This window comes from Triticum urartu, chromosome 7 (assembly GCF_003073215.2).
Source record: "Triticum urartu cultivar G1812 chromosome 7, Tu2.1, whole genome shotgun sequence".
NCBI lineage: Eukaryota > Viridiplantae > Streptophyta > Magnoliopsida > Poales > Poaceae > Triticum > Triticum urartu.
In genome coordinates this window covers 511,722,348-511,744,529 of record NC_053028.1, presented here as the reverse complement: position 1 = coordinate 511,744,529, position 22,182 = coordinate 511,722,348, and the positions used below count along the sequence as shown (strand labels likewise).

Genomic DNA, 22,182 nt, shown 5'->3' with positions numbered 1-22,182 from the left:
CGAATCTATGGCTAGTATCGGGGGGTATGAACCATAGAGAAGTTGGAATATAGTAGTTTTAACACCAATATAAATAAATAATGAGTTCATTAAAGTACCTTGAAGTGGTGATTTGTTTTCTTATACTAACGGAGCTCATGAGATTTTCCGTTGAAGTTTTGTGTTGTGAAGTTTTCAAGTTTTGGGTAAAGATTTTATGGATTTTGGAATAAAGAGTGGAAAGAGCCTAAGCTTGGGGATGCCCAAGGCACCCCCAAGGTAAAATTCAAGGACAACCAAAAGCCTAAGCTTGGGGATGCCCTAGAAGGCATCCCCTCTTTCGTCTTCGTCTATCGGTAACTTTACTTGAGGCTATATTTTTATTCACCACATGATATGTGTTTTGCTTGGAGCGTATTGTATGATTCGAGTCTTTGATTTTTAGTTTACCACAATCATCCTTTCTGTACACACCTTTTGGGAGAGACACACATGAATCGGAATTTATTAGAATACTCTATGTGCTTCACTTATATCTTTTGAGCTAGATAATTTTGCTCTAGTGCTTCACTTATATCTTTTTAGAGCACGGTGGTGGTTTTAGTTTATATAAATTATTGATCTCTCATGCTTCACTTATATTATTTTGAGAGTCTTATAAAACAGCACTGTAATTTGCCTTGGCTATAAAATTAGTCCTAATATGATAGGCATCCAAGATGGGTATAATAAAAACTATCATAAAAAGTGCATTGAATAGTATGAGAAGTTTGATACTTGATGGTTGTTTTGAGATATAAAGATGGTGATATTAGAGTCATGCTAGTTGAGTAGTTTTGAATTGGAGAAATACTTGTGTTAAAGTTTGTGATTCCCATAGCATGCACGTATGGTGAACCGTTATGTGATAAAGTCGGAGCATGATTTATTTATTGATTGTCTTCCTTATGAGTGGCGGTCGGGGACGAGCGATGGTCTTTTCCTACCAATATATCCCCCTAGGAGCATGCGTGTAGTGCTTTGTTTCGATAACTAATAGATTTTTTCAATAAGTATGTGAGTTCTTTATGACTAATGTTGAGTCCATGGATTATACGCACTCTCACCCTTCCACCATTGCTAGCCTCTCTAGTACCGCGCAACTTTCGCCGGTACCATAAACCCACCATATACCTTCCTCAAAAAAGCTACCACACTTACCTATTATGGCATTTTCATAGCCATTCCGAGATATATTGCCATGCAACTTACCACCATTCCGTTTATTATGACACGCTTCATCATTGGCATATTGCTTTGCATGATCATGTATTTGACATCGTATTTGTGGCAAAGCCACGTTCATAATTCTTTCATACATGTCACTCCTGATTCATTGCACATCCCAGTACACCGCCGGAGGCATTCACATAGAGTCATATTATGTTCTAGTATCGAGTTGTAATTTTTGAGTTGTAAGTAAATAAAAGTGTGATGATCATCATTATTAGAGCATTGTCCCAAGTGAGGAAAGGATGATGGAGACTATGATTCCCCCACAAGTCGGGATGAGACTCCGGATGAAAAAAAGGGAAAGGCCATAAAAAGAGAAGGCCCAAAAAAAAGAAAAAGAGAGAAGGGACAATGCTACTATCCTTTTACCACACTTGTGCTTCAAAGTAGCACCATGATCTTCATGATAGAGAGTCTCCTATATTGTCACTTTCATATAGTAGTGGGAATTTTACATTATAAAACTTGGCTTGTATATTCCAATGATGGGCTTCCTCAAAATGCCCTAGGTCTTCGTGAGCAAGTAAGTTCGATGCACACCCACTTAGTTTCTTTTTGAGCTTTCATACACTTATAGCTCTAGTGCATCCGTTGCATGGCAATCCCTACTCACTCACATTGATATCTATTGATGGGCATCTCCATAGCCCGTTGATACGCCTAGTTGATGTGAGACTATCTTCTCCTTTTGTCTTCTCCACAACCACCATTCTATTCCACCTATAGTGCTATGTCCATGGCTCATGCTCATGTATTGCGTGAAGATTGAAAAAGTTCGAGAACATCAAAAGTATGAAACAATTGCTTGGCTTGTCATCGGGGTTGTGCATGATTTAAGTACTTTGTGTGGTGAAGATAGAGCATAGCCAGACTATATGATTTTGTAGGGATAACTTTCTTTGGCCATGTTATTTTGAGAAGACATAATTGCTTTGTTAGTATGCTTGAAGTATTATTATTTTTATGTCAATATTAAACTTTTGTCTTGAATCTTTCGAATCTGAGCATTCATGCCACAATAAAGAAAATTACATTGACAATTATGCTAGGTAGCATTCCACATCAAAAATTCTGTTTTTATCATTTACCTACTCGAGGACGAGCAGGAATTAAGCTTGGGGATGCTTGATATGTCTCCAACGTATCTATAATTTTTTATTGTTCCATGCTATTATATTATCTGTTTTGGATGTTTAATGGGCTTTAATTTACCTTTTTATATTATTTTTGGGACTAACCTACTAACCAAAGGCCCAGTGCAAATTGCTGTTTTTTTGCCTATTTCAGTGTTTCGCAGAAAAGGAATATCAAACGGAATCCAAATGGAATGAAACCTTCGGGAGAGTTATTTTTGGAACAAACGTGATCCAGGAGACTTGGAGTGTATGTCAGGAAAGAAGCGAGGCGGCCACGAGGCAGGGAGGCGCGCCCCCCACCCTCGTGGGCCCCTCGCAGCTCCGCCGACGTACTTCTTCCTCCTATATATACCCATATACCCCGAAAACATCCAGGAGCACCACGAAACCCTATTTCCACCGCTGCAACCTTCTGTACCCGTGAGATCCCATCTTGGGGCCTTTTCCAGCGCTCTGCCGGAGGGGGAATCGATCACGGAGGGCTTCTACATCAACACCATAGCCTCTCTGATGATGTGTGAGTAGTTTACCACAAACCTTCGGGTCCATAGTTATTAGCTACATGCCTTCTTCTCTCTCTTTGGATCTCAATACAAAGTTCTCCTTGATTCTCTTGGAGATATATTCGATGTACTTCTTTTTTGCGGTGTGTTTGTCGAGATCCAATGAATTGTGGGTTTATGATCAAGATTATCTATGAACAATATTTGATTCTTCTCTGAAATCTTTTATGCATGATTTAAATATCTTTGCAAGTCTCTTCGAATTATCAGTTTGGTTTGGCCTACTAGATTGATCGTTCTTTCAATGGGAGAAATGCTTAGCTTTGGGTTCAATCTTGCGGTGTCCTTTCCCAGTGACAGCAAGGGTAGCAAGGCACGTATTGTATTGTTGCCATTGAGGATAAAAAGATGGGGTTTATATCATATTGCTTGAGTTTATCCCTCTACATCATGTCATCTTGCCTAATGCGTTACTCTGTTCTTATGAACTTAATACTCTAGATGCATGCTGGATAGCGGTCGATGTGTGGAGTATTAATAGTAGTAGATGCAGAATCGTTTCGGTCTACTTGTCGCGGAAATGATGCCTATATACAATGATCATGCCTAGATATTCTCATAAGTATTCACTTTTCTATCAATTGCTCGACAGTAATTTGTTCACCCACTGTAGAATTTGCTATCTTGAGAGAAGCCACTAGTGAAACCTATGGCCCCCGGGTCTATCTTCCATCATATTATTTCCATATCAATTTGCTATTTCTATTACCGTTTATGTTGCAATCTTTATTTTCCAATCTATATCATAAAAATATCAAACATATTTATCTTACTATCTCTATGAGATCTCACTTTCGTAAGTGACCGTAAAGGGATTGACAACCCTCTATCGCGTTGGTTGCGAGGTTCTTATTTGTTTGTGCAGGTAGTAGGTGACTTGTGTGTTACCTCCTACTGGATTGATACCTTGGTTCTCAAAAACTGAGGAAAATACTTACACTACTGTGTTGCATTACCCTTTCCTCTTCAAGGAAAAATCAACGCATGCTCAAGAGGTAGCAGGCGTTAGGCTTTTTAAAAAAAAAATACTCTCTCCTTAAAGAAATATAAGTACATTTAGATCACTACTTTAGTGATCCAAATGCTCTTATATTTCTTTATATAGGGAGTAGAAGCAAACGTTGTATTCCATGCACTAAAAAAATGGAGTGTCCTTATCTTTACCTACTAATAAAATACGAAATGTTTCTATCGGTCCATAGTCATATTTTTATGAAAAAGTCTCTGGTTATTTCTTTAAGTAACCCATAGTCCAACATTAGGTGCCCTTTCTTTGTTGGGCTTCGGTCCAACTGTCGCAGCCGCTATATGGTGTGCCTGGGCGTCGGTTGGTATTCTGCATTCAGCTGCAGTAGGCCCAGTATGATCTGTTTTCAGCCTGCTACATGTAACTTTGCAACTTTAATTCAGATTAAAAAAATTGTATAGGTAATTTGATCAGAAAAATGTGTAGTTTCTAACCGTGCTATTATTTGTGCCTTTTAACTATTTTAAAATTTTGTTCATAACATAACATAAACTTAACTAATATAATTAATTGCTATGGTGTATTTTGGAAAATGCTAACACAATATAACTTTTATATAAGCTTTATATATATGAAATATGTTACGAGGGCCTATATGGATTGGAGGGAGTATAAATGACAGATTTCAATGGGCGCATAGGTGTAACAAAGAAAGAAGAGAATGTAACAAAGAAAGAAGAGAATAAAAAGTGTGATCGGTAGGGATAAAAAAAGAGCGAGAGTTTAAAAATGAAGGAGAGAATAACACAAATGCATTGATATTAATATCAATGTACTCCCGCCGTCCGCTAAAAAGTGTGCGTCTGGCTCGAGTAGTTTTCCCAAAATAAGCGTACATCTGGCTCCACGGCGATCCATCGAGGTGATTTTGCGTTCACCCCCTCGGTCTACGCCTCGAGGCAACCACAACGGTCGACCACCCAATCCACTCGTTTTCTCCCCCGACGACCCGATCCACTCGTCCTCTCCTCAAAAATTTCCCCAATCTTCCTCCTCTCCCAAAATGCCTCTCCTCCCCCGATCCAATCCCTGTTTGCTAGGAGTCAATCCTCCAATCCAAGGCAGTCGTTGGTCATCGAGAGAGTAATGGCGGCCAGTCTATATAAACTCCCAGTACGGTGTGCCACACTGGAGCCATGGCGGGCGGCGGAGCGGGCAGAGGAGCGGAAGCCGACAATGGCCAGCGAATCGTGGCCGTCGCGACGGCCAACAGCGCTACATGCGACCGTGGAGGATCTGGTTTTGGAGGTCTCACCTGCGAGTGGCATGCATCTAATACAATAATAAAAAGGGATTAATATCTAGGGACATGTGAGGTGCATGCATACGTGAGTTGTTGTGGAGTGTGTGACTGTTATATGCAACGGAAATAAGAGCATCAGTTTTATGCAACGAATTAGGGTCATTTCACTTAGACGTAGATATTTTTTTATTAATCTTCAAGCGTATGCAAAGATGGCCTAAAACACATTTAATATAATCCTTTTATTGAGATTTTCTCATGACTTGGTGCAGATTTCAAACATTGCTTCAACTTACAAATAAATGTGTTGGTATAAAAAAATTGAAAATTAGGCTTTTAAGATTAAAATCGTCGTACAGAAACCATACCAAAAGTATTATACGTGTAGCATGCTTCTTAACGTACTCCCTCCGTCCGCTAGAAAGTGTGCGTCTGGCTCGAGTAGTTTTCCCAAAATAAGCGTACACCTAGCTCCACGGTGATCCATCGAGGTAATTTTGCGTTCACCCCCTCGGTCTACGCCTCGAGGCAACCACAACGGTCGACCACCCAATCCACTCGTTTTCTCCTCCCGACGACCCGATCCACTCGTCCTCTCCCCAAAAATTTCCCGAATCTTCCTTCTCTCCCAAAACACCTCTCCTCCCCCGATCCAATCACTGTTTGCTAGGAGTCAATCCTCCAATCCAAGGCAGTCTGGTCATCGAGAGAGTAATGGCGGCCAGTCTATATAAACTCCCAGTACGGTGTGCCTCACTGGAGCCATGGCGGGCGGCGGAGCGGGCAGAGCGGAAGCCGACGATGGCCAACGAATCGTGGCCGTCGCGACGGCCAACAGCGCTACATGCGACTGTGGAGGATCTGGTTTTGGAGGTCTCACCTGTGAGCTCTTGAGGCCAAACTACTTGAATAGCTAGTAGTATCTTTTCAATCAAAAATTGCCTCGATGTTTCTCTCTTTACTAAGATTGTTTAGGTGATTAGTGTCCCTCTTGGACGGTAATCACTTTTCCTTGGCGCTGGCTCCGACAAACAACAACGCAAATCAAGTTAGATTAAGTGCTGATGTGCATAATAAATAAAAGAATTAAAGGTTGAAATTCCCTTTTTGATAAAGGGCCAAATGCTTATCTTCCCATAAAAAATGCAAATACCTTCTAAATTTTATCTAGGCCTGGCTATAGCAACCAAAAACATGATTTTGCCAATGGAGTTCTTATTTTACACAGTCCTATGTGGGTCTTCTTCGGATGGAAGCTTGTAGAATTTCATGGTCTTCTAAGTAGTGTTAAACCACTTTTCATCTGTATGGATTATGTTTCGCATATTCCTGAACGTGGGTCTATTTTGCAAACTTTGCTGGTCAAACATAGAGAGACAAAACTGCAGCCTGGCCTTTTTGTTTGCTTCCTTCAAATATGGTTTGAGTGAGCTTGAATGCCTATCGAGCAAGCCATCTGTAAACATCCTATGTAGTGTGCTTTTCTTCACACCCAAAGCTCTTGTGAGGCTGTGTATAGTTCTCCTTTGACTCCGAGGAATCTCAACAACCATATTGAGGTGAACTACAATCCTTTTACGCCCACTATTTTTCGGCTTCCTCGATCTTACATCAATGGGTAAGCCTTATCGAAGACACTCCTTCACTCTCCTCCAAACACGTCTGACCTTGTGCACTGAAACATGGAAAATTTTGCAACTTCTCTAGTTGTGGTCTTCTTTAATTTCCGAGTTGACACTTCTTTCTAGCAATTCTTCATAAATACCAGTCCTTTGCATATCTATTAAATTCTTGTGTTTGTCTTCATCATGAACTTGCTCATTATCTTGTTCCTCTTGCTCGACATGCATATCTTCTTCTGGTGCTGAATCATACATGGCTTCATCTGGTTCTGAATCATCAGGCTCTTCTTCCTCAAACTGAATCTCTATGTCGCATGCATACACACCGTAGTCATCCTGGCCAACTTGAAGGTTGTGTAGAGCTTCATTCATTGCTTGCACTTCCTCTTGTATGCTCTGGAAAACACCAGCTTGGTCTTCAAGTTCATCGTCTACAAGATCAGGATTAACTACTGTATGCAAAAGAATTAAACAAGAAGAGTTGAATAGATCAGCAAAGAGTACATGGATCCATGTTTAGATCAAAGTGATGTTCAGGCTGGAGTTCTTCATGCAAGGCAGCTTCAAGTTCATCATCTACAAAGTGAGATTTTGTGAGTAGTTGGGTACGATTGTAATTAAACATTCAAATATGCTATTACTAAATTCTTTACTAACCTGATTCATCCGATTCATGCAGATCCTCCTCTCCATGGGCAACATGGGGCTGATGTTCATCTTCTACCTCAAGGCACCATCATGATTAGCTATTGTATGCAAAAGAATTGAACAAGAAGAATTGAACAGATCAGCAAAGAGTACATGGGTCCATGTTTAGATCAAAGTGGTGTTCAGGCTGGAGTTCATCATGCAAGGCAGCTTCATCTTCTTCCTATAGAGGTTGCTCATGCAAGGCAGCTTCACGTTCTTCCTCATCTAGTGGTGCTATGTTCAAGTCCATGGCCATGGATAGTGTGTGTGGTGTACTGTTTGCTTCATGTGAGCTGCCTTTTGTAGCTCGGTTAGACGCTTGGGTTCTAATTTCTCTGGCACCACTTCTAATTACTCTAGCACCAAGTACTATTGTTAGTTTAGTAGTTTAAATGGCGGGAACAGTGAAAATGGAGCTCAACTCTCTGGCGCCAAGTACTTTCTGGTATTTGGATTTCTTTTTTGCTTTGTGTTGCATTAAATGTACACTTGAATCGAAGCAATACCACAGCTACCTGTAGCTTAAATGAGGGGTGGAAGGGGGTTTGTGCAAAATTTGTTAATTTGTCTCGAAACACCCAGGCGCATACTTTCTAGCAGACAGAGGAAGTATTATTGATATGAATTTCCGCTAGACCTGAGTGTGTGCCTCTCTGTCTGGCCGGGCACAATCAAATGTTATTGGGCCATGCTGACGGATATTTCAGTGGACACGTCAATTATCTATCCCATACATTTTTCATCGGACAAGGGGGGGGGGAGTATGTGCTATATACATTAATGAAAGACCGACCGGATATTTGTCATAGCACCGTAACGTGCCAACGCACAAAGACGACGCAGGTGGGCCCCACGATGCTGTCACGGGCCCGACCGAGACGACCGACCCCGAAAAGCATTCCATTTGCCAAGGCACCAGGAATATCCACGTCATGAGTAACCTGTCTGCATCCCACCCACGTTCACACCACCGTAACCACCCACCAAACCACCCCAAAGCGGGCTAAAAAAAATATAGGAAAAATGAAAAGAAAAAGGTGAAAACAAGTTTGCAAAGATGATATGCTACGCGGATCGCTGCCTCGGCGTCTTCTGATCTACATCAGCAAGTTCCCGAACGTTGTTTCTACAAGCTCATGGGTTTAAACAAGTTTGCTCTTCCAGGCGGAGGCCCAGATACAGCATCGAGCTTTGCTCAGCGCGCCATCAATTGATGGAGGAGGAATAAAATTTTAGCACCCTAAAGAAATTTTATTTCTCTATAAGGATGTGTTTGTAAAAATTGGTGATACTTAGTATAAGGCGTTAGGCTTTTTCAAAAAAAAAATACTCCCTCCGTAAAGAAATATAAGTACGTTTAGATCACTATTTTAGTGATCCAAATGCTCTTATATTCCTTTACAGAGGGAGTAGAAGCAAACGTTGTATTCCATGCTGGAGTGTCCTTATCTGTACCTACAAATAAAATACGGAGTGTTTCTACCAGCCCATAGTCATATTTTTATGAAAAGCCCCTGTTTATTTCTTTAAGTAACCCACAATTCAATATTAAGTGATCTTTCTTTGTTAGGCTTCAGTCCAACTGCAGCAGCCGTTGTATGGTGTGCCTGGGCGCCAGTTGGTATTCTGCATGCAGCTGCAGTAGGCCCAGTTCGATCTGTTTTCAGTCTGTTAGGTCCCTGACTTTTAGTATTGTTTACATATAACTTTGCAACCGTAATTCAAATTAAAAAATTATATATGTAATTTGATCAGAAAAATGCGTAGTTTCTAACTGTGCTATTATTTGTTCCTGTTAACTATTTTAAAATTCTGTTCATAACATAAACTTAACTAATCTAATTAATTGCTATGGTGTATTTTGGGAAATGCTAATACAATATAACTTTTATATAAGCTTTATATATATGAAATATGTTACGAGGGCCAATATGGATTGAAGGGAGTATAAATAACAGATTTCAATGGGCATATAGGTGTAACAAATTATAAATCTACTGTATACATTTTATTATCTCCATTACAGTTGATTTTATTATCTCCATTACTGTATACATCCCTTCTTCCTCTTATATTCCTTTACAGTAGATTTATAATTTGCAAATTAATTCAAGTCATTTTAGGCTTAATTATATGGATGTGAAGAAGGGATGTCAGGGTACTGTAGCTTCCCTGACATCCTTCGTGATGTTAGAGCATCTCCAGCCGTGCCCCCAACGGGCCCCCCAGGCGACTTTTTTGGTGCCGACGCCGGAAAAACGTCCCAGTTGCGCCCCTGGACGTCGAAATCCGCCGGCTCGGCCGTTTTTGGGCCCGACGATCGCAGGCTGAACCTGGCGCACTGGAGGCGCTCGGGGGCTCCGACGCTAGGGAAAAGCACGACTGGCCCACACCGTCAGGAGAAAAGTAAAGTCTTTCTTCCAGATTCGCCTCCCATCCCCCGCGCGCTCGGGCGCCAACCGGCTGATCCCGGCGCCGTCCATCGCTCGCCACCGCTAGATAGGCCATTCCCCGCCGGAAAAAGAGTAGAGGTTTCGCCGAGGCTGCCTCTCCACCACTGTCCGGGCGATTTTTCCGGCGAGCCAGCCGCGCAGGGCAATGTAGCGGCGGGGACGCGCCCACCGCGCCTGCAAGGTGTTCGGCGATTTGACTGCCTCGGCAATGGACTCGGATGACGAGGAAGCGCTCGCGGCGCTGCTGGAGGAGGAAGCCGAGGCCGACGTCCGGGAAGAGGAACATCTCATGGTCCTCACCGCCCTCGCCGACCTGCTGGCGAGCAATGAAAAGACGCGCGAGGTGGCTCGGCGCCGGCGGATGAAAGTAAAGAACCGGCATCGTCTCGAGGGCTACTACATGCTCTACTCCGACTACTTCGCCGACGCTCCACTGCACAGCAACAAAACATTTCGGCGCCGTTATCGGATGAGCTAAAAGTTTTTCCTCAGGATTGTGAATTCCATCCGGGAGTTCGACAGCTACTTCAAGTGCAAGAAGGATTGCACCGGTAAACTTGGATTCACCTCAATCCAGAAGTGCACGACAGCGATGAGGATGTTTGCATACGGAGCTCCCGGTGATTCACTCGACGACTATGGGCGCATGGCCGAGTCCACCATCATTGAGTGTTTCTACAAGTTCTGTCGGGTAGTCGTGGCAGTGTTTGGACCGCAATACTTGCGAACACCCAATGTGGAAGACACTGCTCGGATCCTAGCACAGAATGCAGCAACAGGATTTCCTGGGATGCTTGGAATCATCGACTGCATGCATTGGAAATGGAAAAACTACCCATTTTCTTGGCAGGGGATGTACAAAGGCGCCAAAGGCGGTTGCAGTGTGGTACTTGAGGCGGTGGTCACACAGGACCTCTGGATTTGTCACTCCTTCTTTGGTATGTTAGGAACTCACAATGACATGAACGTGCTGCAGTGCTCCCTTGTCTTTGCCAAGCTTGTTGAAGGTCATTCTCCTCTGGTGAACTTCGAGGTCAATGGGCGGCACTACAACAAGGGGTACTACCTAGCTGATGGCATCTATCCGAGACGGTCTACATTTGTGAAGACTATCTCAAACACTGTGCCAGGAGGCAAGAAGTCCCACTTTGCCAAGATGCGGGAGGCTTGCAGGAAGGATGTCGAGCGGGCATTTGGTGTGCTCCAATCTCGATTTGCTGTTGTCCGGTACCCTGCTCAGACCTGGTCGAAAGATCAAATGTGGGAGATCATGACTTGTTGTGTCATCTTGCATAACATGATCATCGAGAGCGAGCAGGAAGAGCCAGTGTTTGACACTGAATCATACTACAGGCAGGGACCTCTAGCCAAAGTTGATCACCAGTTCCCGGCAAACTGGACTGCCCACCTCAGTATGCGGCAGGAGATCCGAGACCCACAAGTGCATCATCAACTGCAGCAGGATCTGATGGAGCACCTATGAAGGATCAAGGGCGACGCCTAGCTCGACGCATGATGAGTTTTTATTTGTTAAACTATATAATTTGTATTGAACTATTTGTTATTGCACTATTTTGTTGAATCATTTGATTTTCTGTGATGAACTATGTGATAAAAAATTTATTTATGTTGAGAATTCAACACCGAACCACGTCGAATATGGGCCGTTTCCCGCCGACATTGGGCCATTTTTCTATGTATCTGGGCTGAAAAGCGGTCGCGAATGGGCCGATATCGACGACTGGGGGCGACTGTTGGATGCCCAACCGCCCCCAGCGCCGATTCTACCGCCGGCTCGCCCCCAGGCGGCGATTTTTATGCCTCCTGGGGGGCCAACGGTTGTAGATGCTCTTAGGGCATGGCCAATGCATAGCCTCAGGGTGATGCCTCACATGCCATATATGATCGGATAACAGAAAAATTAGGTTCAGATGGGGAAGCAGGATCCTCTTCAGAAGGCGGATGCTTAGAGAGAAAAAGTGTGGTCCGGTGCATAAAATTGGAAAACTTGAAGTGGAGAGGAGGGATGCATGTGTAGTGAGAGTCACTTTCTATTCTTTGATGATGCCCACTAGTAATAGCTTGCGTTGGAAAGAAAAAAAAATTAACACATATGCCTTAAATTACTTTTTATCATGAGACATCTGTATTCATATGTCATCATTATACATTGTACATGCCCTGATCTCGTTCCAATGCGCCAACGCACAAAGACGACGCAGGCGGCCCCGTGACGCCATCACGGGCCCGACCGAGACGATCGACCCCGACGAGCATTCCATTTGCCAAGGCACCAGGAAATGTCCCCATCACGAGTAACCTGTCTGCATCCCACCCACGTTCAGACCACCGTAACCGCCCACCTAACCACACCCTTCACGAGCAGGGCTGACATCTCTGGTACCTCACTGGAGGTCCGAGAGATTGAAAAACAGCTGCGTGAAATCTATGCTAGGGAGGAGCTGTTGTACCGGCAGCGATCACGTGTGGACTGGTTGCGGGCGGGTGACCAAAACACAAAATATTTTCAGAATCGGGCGTCGCATCGCAAGAGGAAAAACGCCATTCGTGCTTTGCGCAGGGAGGATGGTACGAGATGTATGGTAGACGAGGAGATGCGTGAGTTGGCAGCCAGTTTTTATGAATCTTTGTTTACATCAGAAGGATCAGTGGATGCACAGGAGATACTAGAAAATATTAATCAGCTGGTCTCGGACGATATGAACGCCAAGCTAACATCTGCTATCTCCGATGTGGAAATTGAAGCTGCGTTGTTTCAAATGGGACCGACGAAAGCGCCGGGGCCAGACGGGTTACCTGCTCTCTTTTACCAAAGACACTGGTCGTTGGTGAAGAGTGATGTATGCACGGCCGTCCGGGGTTTTTTGAGTGGGGCTTTGACCCCGGCTGATTTTAATGATACAATCATTGTCATGATTCCGAAAGTTAACTCACCGGAGTTGCTTTCACAGTTCCGCCCCATCAGTTTATGCAACGTCTTGTACAAGATTGCCACCAAGGTGTTGGCGAATAGGTTGAAGGGTATTCTTCCACTTTTAATCTCTGAAGAACAAAGCGCTTTTGTGCCCGGGCGTCTGATCACTGATAATGTGTTGGTGGCATATGAGTGTGTACATGCTATTCGCAAAAGGAAAAGAAAGAAGAGTTTGTGTGCGATTAAGTTGGATATGATGAAAGCGTATGACCGAGTGGAGTGGATATTCCTGGAGAGGGTTATGACACGTTTTGGTTTTGATCCGATGTGGGTCGCAATGATAATGAGATGTGTCACCTCGGCGCGTTTTTCTGTAAAGTTAAATGGTGGGCTATCCAGGAGCTTTACACCTTCTCAGGGTTTAAGACAGGGGGATCCGTTGTCACCATATTTGTTCCTCTTCTGTGTGGAGGGTTTTTCAGCGCTACTCAAGAAGGCTCAAACTGACAAACAGCTTTCCGGGGTGAAGTTTGGGAGCACTGGCCCCCATATAACTCACTTGTTGTTTGCAGATGATAGTATAGTTTTCCTTGAGGGAATCAAGAAGAATATGGAAACACTAAAACAGATCCTTGAAAAGTATGAAAAAGCATCCGGACAGAAGGTAAATTTGCAGAAATCCTCCATCTTTTTTGGAAAAGGAAGCCATGATGTGATGAAGGATCAGATTAAGCAGATTGCGGGGATTCAATCTGAGGCTCTTAGTGAACGATACTTGGGCCTCCCAACACTGGTTGGTAGGTCCAAGGATGGCACTTTTAAATATGTTACGGAGTGTGCTAAGGGTAAAGTGTGTGGTTGGAAGGGGCAAGGATTGTCAAAAGCAGCTAGAGAAGCTCTCGTCAAATCTGTCCTGCAAGCGACACCGACCTATACCATGAGTTGTTTTCACCTCTCGAAGAAGATGTGCCGGAACCTGACTTCAATCTCATCCAAATTCTGGTGGGGTGCAATGAATGGTGAGAGAAAGGTCCATTGGATCGCTTGGGAGAAGATGTGTGCGAGCAAGAGGGATGGGGGTATGGGGTTTCGTGACCCCGAGGCATTCAACCAAGCTTTGTTGGCGAAACAAGCATGGCGTATTCTTCAAGTTCCAACTTCTCTATGTGCTAGAGTGCTCAAAGCAAGGTATTTTCAAGATAATTCAATTTTGTCTGCTTCCTGCCCAGCCTCGGGCTCGTTCACTTTCAGGACTATCTTGCACGGACGGGACTTGCTAAGGGAGGGCCTCATATGGAGAGTTGGGGCGGGGCTCAACATTAACATTCACCACGACTCGTGGATACCTCGGAATGGGAGCACCAAACCCCTAGGCCAAGTATACATACAGGGTGTGACCAAGGTGGCTCACTTAATCAACCCTGATGGTGTGTCGTGGAATGAGGAGTTGGTGGATCAGATGTTTACAGTGGCAGATGCTACGGACGTGAAGCAAATTGCGATTGGCGGCCCGGGGGCTGATGATTATCTTGCATGGAATTTTACGCGTAATGGTGTATTTACCGTTAGATCGGCATACCACCTACGAATGGCCTTGAACAGAACGAGGTCCGGACAGCCGGAGTCCTCGAGTTCGGTAGCTATGCACAAAGGATATTTGGAGCTGTGGGATACAAGTGCGCCGGGTAAGGTCAAAATTCATATGTGGTGCATGATCCGCAACGGGCTTGCTGTAGGGGCAGAACTCCACCGACGTCGGATCAAGCCGCGCGTTTTTTGTGTTGTGTGTGCCCGTGAAGAAACTATAATGCATAGATTTTGGGGCTGCCAGCATTCAGTCATGTTCTGGGAGTTGCTAAGGGAACAGGTCGGCTTGGTGTTGGAAGAACCACCGAGACACATTCAGACTTAGCGAGCTCTAGCATCCTGGCTCCTTGACTGGTTTGCCCGGGCGAAGGACGACGAGAAGGAGGTTATGCTTCTGGCTGGCACGGAATGAGGCAAGGGACGGGCGGAATATTGTATCAGCACATGAAATAACAGCTACAGTGCATATGCATGTTGCAGAATGGAGAGCATCTCACGAGATGAGGGCGTCACAATCGGAGCCAAAGACTATTCAGCGATGGGTACCTCCTGAAGCTGGATGGGTAAAGATCAACTCCGACGGCGCGGTCTCCAGGCACGGGGAGAAAGGAGGAGGTGGAGCGGTTCTTCGCGATCACCAAGCGGCGTTTCGCGCTGGATTGTGCCACTTCTTCCCAAATACAGTTGGTCCTGAGATGGTCGAGGTGTTAGCGTGCAGACAAGGCGTTCGAATGGCGATCGATCTAAACTTCACACGGGTGCAAGTGGAGCTTGATTGCTTGTCTTTGGTCAAGAAGCTTAACGACTCGCAGAAGGATTTGTCTGCTGCAGGCCCATGGGTGGAGGAGATTAAAGCGATGCTTCGGTCTATGGAGGAGTCCAAGGTGACATGGATTTGTCGGTATGGAAATGTAGCCGCTCATAAACTAGCAAAAATAGGGGTAGGGGAGCACCGTTCGGAGATTTGGGTGGGCTCGCCACCAGACTTTATTTTAGATGTAATTTCAGACGAGATTTCTAGCTACGGTTAAATAAAGCGGCATGATTTCCCTAAAAAAAACCACACCGAAGCAGGCTAAAAAAATAAAAAAAACGAAAAGAAAAGGGTGAAAACCAAAGCCGCAGGCGCGCACGCTCCCTCCCTCCCACGATCACGTTCGCGACCCGTGCCGTGCCCCACCCACTAATTCCTAGATCCAGCCCACTCACCCACCCACCCCATCAACGCCCCGTCCGCCCCCTGTCCTCGCCTCCATCTCTCTCTCGCTCTCCCTCGCTGCTCGCCGCTGCATCTCCTCCGTCCTGCTCCGACTCGGCGGCCTCCTCCGGCCACCCGTCTCAGGTCAGCCCCCCCCCCCCCCCCCCCCCCCCCCCCCCCCCCCCCCCCCCCCCCCCCCCCCCCCCCCCCCCCTCCTCCTCCCGCGCCCCTCTACGCTCCAATGCGGCGCCGCCGGCGACGAGAACGGCCCGTACGGCGTCGCTCGTCTGGGCGCGCGGTTTCCATGCGTGCTCTGTTTCCCAGTAGCAGCGCGGCGCGAGCAGTTCGACGGTAGTGCTCAGTCTGTGTGTGTGCACTTCTCAGGGACGACGAGCGAGTTAGCAGTGAGCGACGCGTGCGTAGCGCCATGTGTTCGTGGGCCGTACGGCAGATTTGGTTCCATCGGAATGCGTCCGAGGCTTGCTGCTTTGAGCGTTCATGTATCGCAAGGACGAAACCGGGATGGGCGGAGTTCATCGCACAGTTGCGCTTTGTAGCCTCATCAAAAGGAAAACAAAGTGAAAAGTAACATGGACGTTGCTGTCGAAACTGATGCGTCGAACTAGTACTACTACGTAGGTCCCTGTTTGGGGCTATTTTCTGGCGACTGCTTTCCACCTTCGGATTTACTTTTCCGAGAACAATGCGCCTTTGGATTTGTGCGTATTGTCACCTGTGCTGTACTACTACTGTGCACCGGCCACCGAGTAGTGAAGTGATAACGCTGGTTTCAACGGGGGGTCGGTTAACGATTTTTGCGTCCTAGGCTGCTGGATTTAGATGCTGTAGCTTGATACTTCCTGGTGGTAGGGAACAAGACACTAGGAAGCTATGAACTATCTGCGAGATGGAAGGCTTTTGGAGAAATTAGGAAGGAAAATGGTGAACTGAGACTGAGAAGCCGAGGATCTATCTTGTTCATTCACATCCAGGCCACGGTTGCATGTATACAATTCTACACTGTTGTGTCTTACCGAGCTCCATTCATTTACCCCATTCATGTGCCCATATGCTTGGGGGAGTATATGAGACACTAGCAACTTACCAATTGCATTATGTGTTCATTTTGGAGTTCCCTTTCATTTCAGACTTCTGATTAGCATGTTTTTTAGTACTACTCATTCAGATTTTATTCCCTGGAATTTTCGTTTATTATGTCCGCAAGAGCTTAGTAGAGAAATACTTCCCCCGTCCCAAAATATAATAGTGTACAAAATGATCTTATATTTTCGGACAGAGGGAGCAGTAGCTATTTTATGCCCCTTTAATTTGTCGATGGTTGTTGCTTCAAGAAAGGGGGAGGAGGAATTGCATTTAATTTTTGGGCCTGCATACAGCAAACGAGTTATATTGCTGCCGTGGACCACAAATTTGACCTTGGGGACCAATTGTGTTGTGGGCTTCATGGTGTTGCCTTCCATGCCTTTTAGATTTTTGTCCATAGTACCGTGCATAATAACTGCGGTGCAGTCTTGCACCATATGCTTTCTATTATGAGGTTGTCTAATGGGTGAACATTCTAGATCCAAATGTTGTGAATCATGAATGCATCTAACTATACATTTCTATTTTCTGCTACAACCCCTTGGGCAAGTATATGTTGTCATCATGTATGCTGTTCACCAGATTTTTTGGTGAATGTTCACCCATCAGCTTCTTGGTTCTGTTATTATTTCTAGGGCTAGTTTCTGAGGCTGGACATCCGTTTCTGTAGGATAAACACTTTGTTTTTAAAAAGGTGGATGATCTTCTTTTTTTAATCCAAATCAGAGACATTTAGATTTTTATCCCATGACCGTTTTCTGTGTTACCATGTGCATATTCAGGAGTATGTATTTCTTAGGGAATACTAAGAAGCTTGTATGCTTCATTTTCAGTATGGAAGTCTCACCAGTTGCTGAGGTTAGGCCCCACAATTATCATTGCAGATATAGTGATATTGTGATCTAAACGCTGTCCCCACACCCCCCCCCCCCCCCCCCCCCTACTAGGACCAGACATGTCCTTCCTTCCAAGACACCCGTCTTTCCAACTTTGTTGTCTTAAGTTATAACTGTAAACTGCTAGAAACGACAAAGTACCCTTTGATACTTAACAATGTTATTCTGTCTTATTCCATATATGTTTTTGTTTTTGTTTGGAAGCACTTCAAACATGCAACCATGCATCCATGTACACGATGAATCTCACTGTTAGTGTAGGAGATATGATGAGCTACTTGTCAGTTGCAAAAATTTCACGGTGATCTGGTGCTTTATTTTTTTTAGACCGATGTCTGGTGATTTCTATCTATCATGGGTCATACTAAGGTCTCTTAGGTTTGTCAGTGGTTGGCAGAAGGAGAATGCTTGTATGAAGAAGATGCACATAGTTTCTACTATATCTGTATCATAGTTGCAACCTGCAAGTGCTTTCAGTTATATGGAATGGTTTCTAGAATGGGAGTGTGGTTTCAACAAGCATGCCCAATGTGATAATTTTGCATTAAGTACATACTTTCTGCAAAAGCAGCATTAATATTTATGTACTACAGAAGTGGAGCATGCGTCTGGCAGGTGTTATACTACTTTTGATTTACTATACTTAATTTTGGGTATTATGTGTTTGTTATCTAATTTTATTTTTGTCATCCAGATACTACTATATCGAACTTGGTAACTTGGTAACTTGCAGCCTGACCTTTGTTTTTCGTTTATTCTTTTCGGCAGTTGTAAACATGCTTCATCATTCAAATAGCCGCCAGCAGAGGAACAGAGGATCAAAAATCAAAACGTTACTCAAGGTCACCTTACTCTTAGGTGTGGCTGTTTGGCTTGCGTATCAGGTGAAGCATTCTTATGATAAGAAAAATGAGTACTACAATGCTACCGAGGACCAGCTTTCCCATGATGATAGAAGCATGTTCCAGGGCAGGAAAGAAAGGCTAGGTACTAATGGTGATGGTAATGCGGAGAAGGCCATAGAGACAACTGATGTAATAGGCAAACAAGAGGAAGAGAAGAGTGGAGAAAGTGTCTTTGAGAAAGACAATACGGACTCCCATGATGATGATTCCGGAAACACAGAGAGGTCAGAAGCTGAAGAAGGTCAAGCCAGTCGCGCAGATGATAATGCAGAAGCACATCGTAATGAAACATCTGAATCCAAGTCATCTGATGCTGAGACTAAAAGTGATGTCCATCCAACTGGTGATGATGTACCCCATGAAGAAGAGGCGCAAAGTGATGGATCCGCTAATGCAGGTCAGGTCGATGCAAGCGGCAATGGTTCAGATGGAGAGCAAGCCGAGAAAAAGGGGGCAGTGGAGTCTCAAGCTGACTCTGAGTCCCTTTCTGAAGATACCAAGGCTGGAACAGGTGACGAGCATTCCGCTGAGACTCTTCCAGATGAGACAGGCAACATACCAGCGGTTCATAATGCAAATCCTCAAGGCGATGCAGCTTCCAGTACATCCGATGCTTATGGGCATAGCAACAGTGAGACTGTTCATATAGAGACTGGGTCTGAACATGAAGGGGCAAGAACATCATCTGGGACCACATCTGGTGATGCTGAGAAGGGCAATTCTGTGGAGACTAATCCATCTGATAGCATCTCAGTAGAAGAAAAGGTTGGTGGTGATGGCGACAAGGGTTCAGAAATGAGTGCAGCTAACGAGGCGTCAGGTGCCAAAGAAGCAAACCCTGAGGAAGGCAATGCTGCAACAGAGGTTCGCGCTGACCAGGCTGCAAATACGCAGCCAGAGAACTCCCAGGGGGCCTCCGCTGCTGCTGAAGGAGCAAATGGCGGTTCTCTAGAAGAGACAAAGGCTGTGGAGAACCAGATTGATGGAGCTACAAAAGCGACAAGCAATGGTGATCAGGAAGATATCAAGATTGAAACCAACACATCAACCAGTGGCGAGCACAATGAACATCAGAGTGCTGATGCCAGTTCCGGGTCGAGCGGCTCAAATGACGCTGGCCCTGAACAAACTGGAAAAACTGAGACCCAGTGATAGCACCAAACGCATACGGACATTGTTCAGCATACGTGATTGTTCATGGACACGAAGAGGAGCTACTGCACATAGAAAGATTGTTTGTTTGTTCAGATCGAGGTTACATCCTTTAGTTGGTAAATTGCTGGTGCAGAACTGTGGTGCAGACTATGTGATCCATGCACTGAAAGACTATTTGCACGTCATGTTTTTCTTGCCAAGTTGTTACCTCAACAATGTGACTTTGGCTGCTATGTTCCAGTCCCTGCAAGGTAATCTGTTCGTTCGTTCGATACCACGCTGGCGACCTCTGTTCTTAATGTAACTGTAAGCAGGAGGATGCTTTGTTGCTTCTTGGTTACAGCTCCTATGTTTGGTGTTGTTTTCTCTGTAGCCTTTTGGTGCTCCTTCTACACTTGTTTGGACCTACAGGAAAAGTATGGTATATGTTGTGACTTGTGAGATTGCATCACGGTTCATTTTGCTTTTTTACCAATGTCCCTATTGTCTTGGATTGATTGTTCCTTAGTCGCTTCAGAAGTCGATTGCGTGGATTGGGCTGGACATAGACCATTTGTTGCCGATTTTACTAGCATTAGCTGACCAATGTTTTCCCCTAAGGCTACGACCTAGGGTTCTCCAGTCCCCTCGGCGCGGCGCTGTCGTGGGTTCCCGTCTTTGCAGCCGACGGACATCGTCTTACGGCGGAGATCACCTGTCCCCTGCGACCGTGCTCGCGCACTGATCGAGGGTTCCTTCCTCTTGATCGGCCGCTGATCGGATCTCATCTAGGGTTTGGAAAACTGTGGAAGTCTGCTAATGGCTTCGACTGCGGGTGCAACTGCTGGTGGAGGGAAGGAAGCAGCGGATCTGAGCGCTCTCTTGGAGAGGTTGCATCTGGAAGAAGACGAACGAGACAATTTAGTTTGGGAGGATGAGGTTGATGGGCCAGATGAAAGACCTAAGTGGCTTGCGCTTGCTAGGGTTTTTACAGAGAAATCATATGGTCAAGGAGCCCTGATCGCGGACATGAAGGCCGCTTGGAATCCAGCGTGTGATGTAATTTGGCGGAGAATTAACTCCAATTTGTTTTCAGTGCAATTTCATTGCCTGGCAGATTGGAACAAAGCTATTCCTCAAGGACCATGGGACTTCAAGGGCATGGTGCTTGTGATTGCAGAATATGATGGCTTAAAAAACCTGAGACGTGAAACTGGATAGAATTGAAACTTGGTGTCAAATCCATAAGCTCCTTGATATGGTTCTGAAGCGTGAAAATTTCGTGAAAGCAATGGTAGCACGTATTGGGGAAGTGCTAGAGCTTCAGATTGTACTGCCCAATGGGTTTGTGGGAGAGTTTATCAGAGCTAGAGTGCGGCTTGATGTCAACAAGAAACTCACGAGATTTGTGAGCTTTACCAAAGCAGGGGAAACTGATTTCTATCAGGTTAAGTTTGAGAAGCTGCCAGTTTTCTGCTACAACTGTGGTCTACTTGGGTTGGCATGAGGAATGCGGCACCGGTGAACACAATACTGACAATATGGAACGGGGTCGTTTATTCTAGCTCCCAGTAGGGGGCGTGGAGGACGCGGTAGAACTTCGGGCCGTGGCCCTGGCCGAGCGTCAGGCAGAAATCGAAACCCGAGAGATGAACCTGCAAATACCTATGGGAGAGGACGAGGCGCTGGAAGGGCAACATCACAACACCATAACTGGAGAAATAATGACGTATACCGTAGTGAGGAAGAAGACCCTGAGTTCAGGGCTCAAAACGATCATCTGATGTCGCAGACTTGGCGCTATAACGCGAAAAACACGATCAGTACAACCGCTGGACAGAAGATAGATGGAACTATACCCGGCCATGAAGGAAATAAAGATGAGATGGTGCCCCTAGGGAAAAGGCTTGCGGTGGACTCAGCTGCCCTGACCTTGACAAAGGCTTCGTCATCTAGCAACAGTGGAGTCATAGTTCCTGCATGTAACACGGCTATCGTGGTGGACCAGTTTCAGACATCGCAGGATCAGGAAACGACAGATATGGCTGGCACTCCACAAAAGAATGCAAACCGGAAAAAGTTGAGAAATGAAGATGGTGTGGCAGTAGATATGTAACGTCCTCGATGCGACTATATCTCCCACGTGTCGAGGCACGACTTAGAGGCATAACTGCATTGAAAGCAATGTCGCAAGTTAGGCAATCATCACAACATCTCATGTAATATAGATAATAAAGGGGAGATACATAGTTGGCTTACACTCGCCACGTCAATCAAGTACATAAATAGCATTATAACATTCAAACACTCATGGCCCGACTACGGCGCCAAAATAAAAGATAACCCAACATGCGACACGGTCCCGATCACCCCCAACTGGGCACCACTACTGATCATCAGGGAAAGACACGTAGTATCATTGAGAGTCCTCGTCGAAC

The 22,182-nt window shown here is 45.1% G+C and overlaps 1 protein-coding gene across 1 annotated transcript; it reads left to right on the top strand.

Moving 5' to 3' along the window:
• The first annotated feature begins 15,691 nt into the window (after positions 1–15,691).
• LOC125522415 (golgin subfamily A member 6-like protein 2) lies at positions 15,692–20,236 on the top strand. The gene is made up of 2 exons (XM_048687478.1): positions 15,692–15,849; positions 18,474–20,236. The coding sequence occupies exon 2, from the start codon at positions 18,482–18,484 to the stop codon at positions 19,760–19,762; it is 1,281 nt and encodes a 426-aa protein (XP_048543435.1). The 5' UTR covers positions 15,692–15,849; positions 18,474–18,481; the 3' UTR covers positions 19,763–20,236.
• The last annotated feature ends 1,946 nt before the right edge of the window (positions 20,237–22,182 follow it).

What these genes read in the sequence shown, in the direction of transcription:
- LOC125522415 (XM_048687478.1), top strand. Translation starts at nt 18,482, where the DNA reads ATGCTTCATCATTCAAATAGCCGCCAGCAGAGGAACAGAGGATCAAAA.